Here is a 9,744-nt window from a genome sequence, read left to right as displayed (position 1 = left end):
GCCACAACAGTGAGAGGCCCGCGTACCACAAAAAAAAAAAAAAAAAAAAAAAAAAAAAGGAAATATCAACGGAAAAGCTTGGGTCCTAGCCCACCAGACACCTCCATTTTGAGGGGCAGGGGAAGATACCTACACAGGACCATAAGATGCACCTTTTAAAAGACCTTCATTTTTCCTCACAAGGTGGCACTTTAGAGAGGGGGGGCTGCGGATTTCAGAGAACCTGCCCTGCTTTAGGCAAATTCTGAGCACCAATCCTTTAAAAACCCTCCCAGAGAACCACCTAGTCTACAAAAATGTGGTTCCAGTTCAGTGCCCTCTCTATGCAAAGTTTTTCTTTGTAACTGTTTTGTTAAATTTTAACAATTGGGAAATTTTGAAAACTGCTTTACACACTTCCTTGCCTTCTTAAAATAAAAGCAGACAAATGTTAAAAAAAAAAAAAAAAGAAAGGGGGTAAATAAACCCTTTCCTTTGTCTTTCTCCCAGAGATAATGTAAGAATAGTCACGTGAATACCTTTGAACACTTTATTAAAAAATAAGCTACATAAATTCCAGGTCAACTTTATTGCATTGTTAGGAAATTCCCAGTGGGTAGTATATTAAACAGAGAAATAGATAAATATCTTACCTTATCTTGTATGTGATTTCCTAAGTACAAAAAAAATAATAATAATACAGTTATCTTGTTGTTACTCTTAACTTTGGCTTCTTATCCTGTCCCTAAAGCTACACTGTCCTATAGAGTAGCCACTTGCCACATATGGCTATTTAAAATTTAATGTCAATTAATTAAACTAAAACTAAAAATTCAGTTCCTCAGTCTTACTAGCCACATTTCAAATGCTCAATAGCCACATGTGACTACTTGCCACCATGTTGGACAGAGAGAACATTTCCGTCATCATGGAAAGTTCTATTGGAGAGTACTGGCCCAGAGGATACTCAGGCTGAATGTCCTGTTGCTCTGTGGCCTTAAGCTGGGCACTGATAGCATTTCAAAGAATAAATGACCTTAGAAGTTCTGAAAGGATTTCATAATCACATCAGTGTCAGACTAAGGGAAAGACAGAAGTAAGTGAAGAAGAATTAAAGAGGCAGGGACTTCCCTGGTGGCACAGTGGTTAAGACTCTGCACTCCTGATGCAGGGGGCCTGGGTTCGATCCCTGGTCAGGGAACTAGATCCCACATGCATGTCACAACTAAGAGTTCGCATGCCACAACTAAGGAGCCCATGTGCCGCAACTAAGGAGCCCGCCTGCTGCAACTAAGACCTGGTGCAACCAAATAAATAAAATAAAGAATTAAATAGACAGTAAAGAAGAAAGAAGGAAGGATGGCTACAGAAAGAATACACACTGACATTATTATAAAGGGATAAAAAATGAATCAGGAATTCAGTGTTTCCGCAGAAGTACAGTTTTACTTAAAACATTTGTCACATGTGGTTTGTATTAAATGCATCAGTCTTAGGCTAACTTTCTGATGTCCTAATTGGGTTTTGAGACATTCCAGCTAAATCACACAAAAACTATTTCTGGACATTGGGATGAAATTTAACCTCCCATATGTATACCACAAGTTTAAAAAACATATTTTTCCTCTCAAGGGGGGTCAGCAGATGCTACGAAGATACTTGCAATTTTTGTTCACAACTTTCGTATTTATCCTTGTCTGGACCACCTGTACTCACAAGTAGTTTTCATGCTGACCAATGTTTTGGCTTCCACTTCCTGTATAAAAGGAATGATAACTTAGCATATGTATTATTTGTCCCCAAAAGTAAGAGAATAACCTGTGTACGTTTGCATTTAGGTCATTCTGTCCATTGAAGAAGGTTACAGACTTCCGGCTCCCATGGGCTGTCCAGCATCTCTACACCAGCTGATGCTCCATTGCTGGCAGAAGGAAAGAAATCACAGACCAAAATTTACTGACATTGTCAGCTTCCTTGACAAGCTAATACGCAACCCCAGTACCCTTCACACCCTGGTAGAGGACATCCTTGTGTAAGATGCATAATGTTGATTTTTTTCCCCTTGACAATCATAATTTCTTTCAGGCTGTAGACAAGACTAACAGGTAAAGAGGAGAAAGTTTGCCTTGATAACTGTCTAGTTGTCTACGTTTTAGAATATTCTATATAAACCATCTTTTATTTATCAGCTGAAAAAGCAGTTTATTCACATTTTTAAAAATGATTTTTTTCCACAAGAAAACAAGTTCCCCTTTCCTTTTGTCCATATCTAATCTTTCTGAATCACTTTTTAAATATTTTTTCCTGTGTGGATCTATGGTATTTCTAATTCCTTTCTTGACTTACTGATTTTCTTCTTACCTTTATAAGAAGAAAATCTTATGTGTGTGTGTGTGTGTGTGTGTGTGTGTGTGTGTGCAGCCCCTTTAATTTTCTTGTCCATTCTATATTCTATTCCTCTCTTTGAAATGGCAAGCAAGACAGGGGCAATTTGTGAATCAGCCAGGAGCAAGGATGTCTCCTGCTGATATGATCACACCCAGCTGTTGTTACTTTCCATTTGCTAAAACCAGAAAAAGACAGATGACAAGACAAGAAAATGAAAGCACTCATCCACCATTTTATAAAAGTCAGTAGCGTTGAGAGATCTACCCACTTCTCTCTGAAAAGCAATTATAAGAGGGAGAGTAGAAGAAAAAAAAAAACACTGCCATCTATGTCTGAACATATAACATTTAAAATATTGTTAAGTTGAAAATATATTTCTTTAGGCCAAATTGGACTTGAAAATAACCAAAGCATTTTCAAAGCTTACTTTCCTGACTCAGGAGATGGCCAATAGGATATACAGATGTTCAACTTTAGGTCACAAGTTCAAGTCAGTGCAAGTGTTAGTGACAAGCCAAAGGCTCTTCAAGAACTACTTGAAAGAGACCTCAGTTCATAGCAGAGCATAGAAGAGTTCACCTCTAAATCACTAATTGGCAGCCTCAGTAAAGTGAAGCCAAGCATGAAATAGCTAGAGATTAAACTATTATTCTAGCCCGTCTTCCCTAAAGCAGTCCAGCACAGGAGGCTGTAATGGTGGGAGTGGGTGTGGGGGCCATTTTGAATTTTATCATAAAAGCAATGGGCAGCCATTGAAGGATTTTAAGCAAGAGAATGGCATGATCATATTTGCATTTCTGAAAGATCACTCTAGGGCTGATTTAAACAAAAAGTGTAAAACAAGGAACAAGATGGGAAACAGAGACAGTTATATGTTTTCAGCAATCCAAGCTAGGAAAGGTCAGGGCCTGACTTATGAAATGAGAATAAGTTTGGAGTCAGGAGATAAGAAAATGGATTTATTACTAGATAAGGAAAACGAATGTGTCTTGGTCATTGAGTGAACAAGGAAGGAGGAGAAAAGAATCAAGATATTTGTCAGGTTTCTTTCTTAGACAAGTTGGTTACTGGTATCACCACTGAGAGAGAGGGAGAAGGACAAGTTTTTGGAATAGAAATGAGACCATTTCGTGCATATTGAGTGGAAGATTCCTGTGGGGCATCTAAGTGAAGATATCCAGTAGGCACTTATATCTATATAGGTTGAACTCAGTTAAAAAGATCTGGGCTAAAGATGTAGATTTGGAGATCATCAGCATATTGATTGTACCTGAAGCTTTAAGCGTAGTTAAGATAACCCATTGAGAATATAAAGAATGAAAAGAAATAGGAAAAGAATGCAAACCTTTGGAACACCAAGATTTAAGAAATGAATTGAAGAAGTGTACCCAAAGGAGACTGAGATAGAAGAGCCAGACAGGTAATCAGGAAAACAGGGAAAGCACAGTATCCTAGAAGCCAAAAAAGGGAGACAGTTCCAAGGAGTTTAATGTCCAAGGCTTTATGAAGCTCCCTTAAATAAAAATGAAGTGTGTCCATTGGATTTAGCAACTATGTGTTTAGGTTTCATGGGCGGCCTTTGCAAGAGCATGTTCACTAGCATCATGTAAGACAAACTCAATGGGGGAGGAGTGAATGTGAGGTCAGAGAGAGGAGCTATACAAAGTACCAAGTCCAGTACTGTTTTCTCAAAAAATCTGTATCTGAAAAGAAAGAGAAGTGGCTAGAGAAAATGTTTCTTGTGTTTTGTTTTTATATGTTTTATTGAAGAGATGAGCATGCTTTAATAATGAAGAGAAAGAACTACTAGAAAGGGATCATGGAGTGAGTCTGAAATCATTTAATCTGGGCCTCTTGTGGTTTAGGGTCAACGGACTCCACAGCCAGTGCCCGTCAACAGAGCTCTCTGACTGTTCTATGGCTGTAGACGCAGGCAGGTAAGAGCCTTCTTTTTGAAGAAAAGCAGATAAAACAATTTCTTCCCTGCTCTTTCAAGATAATGAATCTTCCTCATATTTGGAAAATAATGATAAAGAATTTAAGATGAGAAAATATCAAAAAGTCCAAATGAACCAGAGGTAAAGTCAATATGAGGGCTGGTGACTGAGGGCCAGAAGTTATGGTTTAACTGGGTAGCCAGTAATCCAGTGGACAGGCCAGAGAAAGGCAGGCTCCGCGATGGCGCTGCCACACGTGGGCCAGGAGTTGGGCTTTATATAAAGTTGGCTGTTTGATTCAGTTCTAAAGTCTAATCTCTGGGACTTCCCTGGCGGTCCAGTGGTTAAAGACTTCGCCTTCCATTGCAGGCGGTGTGGGTTTGATCCCTGGTTGGGGAGCTAAGATCCCACATGCCTCGTGGCCAAAAAACCAAAACATAAAACAGAAGCAATATTGTAACAAATTCAGTAAAGACTTAAAAACTGGTCCACATTAAAAAAAAAAATCTTAAAAAAAAAAGTCTAATCTCTGGGGGACCACCAAAAAACCAAAACATAAAACAGAAGCAATATTGTAACAAATTCAGTAAAGACTTAAAAAATGGTCCACATTAAAAAAAAAATCTTAAAAAAAAAAAGTCTAATCTCTGGGGGACCAAATGGAAGCTTTTGTGACTGATTTGCTATCCTTGTTTCTGACAAAGACATATGTGCTATCCTTAATATACTCTTGTTTGGGAAACAAAAAGAACCAGAGTTCTAAGGGTATCATGCCTGAACCTTTATCAGTATTCTTGTTTTCAAAGCAGCCTGAGTGGGTTTCCCTTGTCCACCCCCTCACCCCCAATGCCACCCACCTACCCTGATCCCGGAGCACTGAGACCGTTTAGGGAGAAGAGATGTGGTAGATTGAAGGATGGCAATGTTAGCTACAGAATGCCTGGTTTGTTTTATGCTTACAGAACTGTGACATTGCCACTCCATCCCCCAAATTCCAAAGCCCAGTCACTTGTCCCAGGGTGATGTTGGACTAAGGAAACATGATGGGGTATAGAATTGCAGTCTTTCCTCCCATGTGTCTCTCAAGCAGGTAAAGGAGTCTAGGAGTATAATTCACAGCACCTCTTATTAAACTCTCCTGTACGCTCCTTTTCTGTAATATCCCCAAACTCCCAAGGTTCTCTCACACTCCTATACTGACATAACTCTCTCACCCACTAGGTCTCCATGGTTTTTATTCCACTCTGATGGCTTTTTTTCCTCAAGAATTCACCTGAGAAGATTTTATTCATTCTCCTGACAGAGTAGTAAGAGGGGAAGAAATTAAGGTGACAAAGAGGGGAGAGGAAAGCTGAGAAACCCACAGCTTCATCATTTTATACCAGCATATTGGAAATTCCATACACCTTATATCTGTAATTTTTCTTTCAAAAGACAGAATACCCAGTAGAAAAAAAAAATGTTGGTCAGAGAAGGCGTTTATTATTTAGAACAACCACTCCAAATAATGCTGACATTCTTGTGCCTGACACACTCCCATGGGAGCATTCAGAGCTCTGTGAAGTCCCCAACCTTCTTGCTTTCTCTGCTACTCAAGAAAGCATATGGATATATATAAGTGAATGTAATGATATAAGTACAACCTTAAATCCGATTGATTGTAAAAACTAATTTGAGAAAGTACCTTAGTAATATAGGCAGTCATCCTTTCATGCATGAATTTCAAACTACCTTCATTTTCATTTACAGTACAGTGATGCCTTATATAACCTCCTTTCAAAGAAATATCTGTAGCTGTCACAGCCCCTGGGAAAAGGGCCCAGCTTGAGACCAAGGCTACACGGAGAGCGACATCAGGAGCGGTGCCTGGCCACACCCTTTGAAACACCTCTTCTCCCTTTCCCTGACCCTCAGGATCAACCCAGAGGCAAGCATATTGCCATGGAATCCAGAGTCACATCTGGGGCCTGGTAGTTTAATAGCACAAAGCAGATTGATATAGCTATATATATATAGCTATATATCAATTGATATAGCTATATAGCTGTCCCTTCACCCAGCCCTACCTTCCCCACCCTACCTACATTGTCCTATACATTCACCCTCCAACCTCTTAACGCCCACCCCTGTTTCCTCCATACACCATAGCCTACTGAGTGCACTAGGTTGAAGTCAGCTGGACAGTGCCTTTTGGACAACGCTGCAGTGTAATAGGAAAATAACTCTTTCTTTCCAATCCTGCTCCAGATCCCCAGCATGTCACTGATAAGAATTTTATAGATTATGGGCTCCTCGACAACATCAGCTAAAAGGTAGCATTCAGAAACAGGCAACAATTGACCAGATGGACCAGTCCATGACAGAAATCATATTCCACCCAGGCCAAGGCACATAGGAATATTCTCACTACCTGCTAGGCCATAATTAAGGATCTTATAATATTTTAGCTCTTAGGAACTGGAACCACCACTTTCCTTAGTACGTATAAATTAACTGTTGAACTTTCAAGCACTTGGCTTCTGGTAATATGTGAATCATGAAGGTAAGGAAAAGCTCAAGCCAGTATCATCTGCTTTAGAGAACTGCAAGTAAACATTATAAGATGAAATGGTACTACTCCCTCCATCCAATTAATAAAGCACCTGCAATGCTGTCTTCTGAGGGCAATAACTTTCAACAGTTTGTTAGAAATGTTTCTATTCATTTTGAAAACATCTTGCTAAGTGCTGCCTAGGCTGTCCATAATCATCACTTACTAAATTGTTTATCTCTATAAACCAAGTCATGGACAACTTGTTCTGTTTAATTTTTGTAACTAACAGTTTTAATGTTTTTTTTCCTGACAGAGAAATAACTGGCTGGCCAAAACTAGTGTTGTAATTGAGTGATAAGCAAAGCTTTGCGGAAGGAAGACAGAATATTAAGTATTAATCAGGAAGTGTGAAACTTCTACCCGTTAGAAAATCTAAATTCAATTCACATGAACTTTTGCCACAATATAATACTACTAATGTTAATACCAGTACTAATATTGATACAAGTTCTATTAATCATTATCAACAGTAACTATTACTGCTATTTGTTGAGAGCCTACTATGTGCCAGTCATTGTACCAGAGCCTACTATGTGCCAGTCACTTTTATCTGTCATGTCATGTAATCCTCACTGTTATTATCTCCATCCCTCATGTAAGGAAACAGAGACTCAAAGAGGCTAAATTTCCCAGAGGTACACAGCAAGTAATTACTAGATCAGGAATTTGAATGAGGTCCACCAACTGCAAAGTCCCTGTGCTTTCCACTACACAGTATACAGTCACCGCACTGTTTATGATTATAGGAAAAGAGGATACGTTTTTACATCTCCAGATAGATTTTCTCTGGACTTATCAGACTTCATCAATGGAGTATATTAAAATTCCAAAAAGAATCTGTAGCAGAGCACAACCTGTTATTTTATGTTCTGCTAAGCAAATACAAGGATGTAGAAAATGAGTATGCCCTCATTCATGGGAATAAGAAGCAAACACATAATCTGTATATTCCCCCAACTTTCTCCTACAATGCTCGGCCACTTGAAGAACATTACTTGAAAAAAGAAAGTAGTAACTACAACAAAATAAAGAAATGAGGAAACTATGGCAGCAACATAGTTTCACATTTACGTCCTCAAGCATTTTTGTAGTTTGAATTTTTCCAGTGTTGGCAAATGTATGCTTTGCTTCTTTTCCTTGTTATGGCCGACATTACTAACCATCACAGCACTCCTTCTCACTGAGCCCAGATGCTGCTCTGTATCCTTTTTAAGACCACATTTTGATAACCACTGGCAATGAATTGTAGTTGGCATATGATATGAAATCTATTTCTGCCCCTGTATTATTTACCCACAAAAAATAGGCTTTCCTGAGGTTCAGTGATCTGTTACTCTGACTATAGTGACCATGTGCTAAGAACTCTACTCAGAATGTAGGAAATATTTAAACAGTATTATTCCTACCCTGTATCTATCCCTCCTAATGTTTAAACACATCTATAATTTTTAAATTTGCTTTGAATTTCACTCCTTCATACTTTTTACCAATTATCAGCCTTGTTATGAGAATTAAATAATCATGTCTATAAAAAAAGCTGAAGACGTACTGAAAATAAGAGGCTGACAAAAAATAACTCGCGCTCCCAATTTAGCACTGAGGAGAGTCAGATTGTTTGGAACAAAGAGATATTGCCCACAAGCATGAAATAGTCACAAGATTTATGGCATGGTTCTATGCCCTTAGAATTTTATAACATCTTGTGCAAAATTTCACTTTAAAATTTTAAAACAATATCAAAATTGTTTCATTAACTTGTGTCCAAGTTGATGATTAGGCCTAATTATAGGAAGGGCAATGTTTTATTTTTTAATCTGATTAGATAAATTCTTCCTTCAAAGGTTAGGTAGGTAGTTTGTGTAGTAAATAGCGTGAAGTGTAGTCCCTTAGTCATGAGATGAGAAACTCATGTAAAAACAGTGATATTGAATAAGATAAATGTTGCTGTTGTGGTTCTAGGTCCCTTAACCCTGTGCTGCCCCACTCACCTGTAACTGCCTCTTCCTCCACTCTGAAACCTATCAAGACAGATAAGCAAACATAAGCAATGTGAGGAATAAACTAAATAAACAACATATTCATTAATAGGCTGACCATTATAGCAATAAACTCTTACTCTTCATTTAATGAGTTAAATGAAGGTAGATTATTCACCATGAATCAGTCATTATGTCATGGACCAAACTTTTCTGTAGAGAATATTCAAATCTAAATTATCACGTATTTAATGAATTCCTTTAATACTTTCAGCATTGTGCTAAGGCCTAGAGAAAATAGAAAGATATATGAGGTATGATTCCTGCCATCAGGGAGTTTTAACTTACTCTTTAAAAAAAATATTCTTCTGTCTTATGGATTTCTCCCAAGGAAGTAATTCAACTGAAGCATAAAGATACATGTTCTATGATTATATAATCATCTGTAATAAATTTGATAAGGTTGCTAGCAATTTAAGAGTCTGACTCAGGGAATTAACAAATTATTAAGCATCAACCTACAGAATACTATACACTCATTTGAATATTAGTTATGAAGACCACTGACATATAGAAAATATTCATCAGTATGTGAAATAAAGGCAATACAGAATAGAATGGACCCTATCTGTACAGTTCTGCTAACCATGTATAAATGTAAGAGCTAGGAAGAAGTTATGTTAGAGTGGTAAGGGGAGAAAAGCCTTCAAGCATGTGATAGCTTCATATTAAAACAAGAACCATATGGTAATTCTATTTGTAGGTTTTAAGGAACCTCCATACTGTTCTCCATAGTGGCTGTATCAATTTACATTCCCACCAACAGTGCAAGAGGGTTCCCTTTTCTCCACACCCTCTCCAGCATTTATTG

At 38.1% G+C, this 9,744-nt stretch overlaps 1 protein-coding gene and 1 non-coding gene across 3 annotated transcripts in view; both read left to right on the top strand.

Annotated features, from left to right (window-relative positions):
* Nucleotides 1–9,744, top strand: part of EPHA6 (EPH receptor A6) — an 874,792-nt gene that overhangs the window by 859,407 nt on the left and 5,641 nt on the right. The window contains exons 17-18 of one of the 2 annotated variants that reach the window (XM_024120421.1): nt 1,818–2,011; nt 4,233–4,304. In XM_024120421.1, coding sequence (XP_023976189.1) covers nt 1,818–2,011; nt 4,233–4,304 — 266 coding nt within the window. The remainder of the gene's footprint in view (nt 1–1,817; nt 2,012–4,232; nt 4,305–9,744) is intronic. The other variant, XM_024120422.1, reaches the window with a different exon arrangement.
* TRNAR-CCU (transfer RNA arginine (anticodon CCU)) lies at nt 1,108–1,180 on the top strand. The gene has a single exon. It is a non-coding gene; the product is annotated as a tRNA-Arg (tRNA).

The sequence above is a fragment of the Physeter macrocephalus genome, chromosome 1 (genome assembly GCF_002837175.3).
Source record: "Physeter macrocephalus isolate SW-GA chromosome 1, ASM283717v5, whole genome shotgun sequence".
In the NCBI taxonomy this organism is placed as follows: Eukaryota; Metazoa; Chordata; class Mammalia; order Artiodactyla; family Physeteridae; genus Physeter; species Physeter macrocephalus.
Note: the sequence above shows the minus strand (reverse complement) of the source record. Positions and strands in the feature narration are given on the sequence as shown.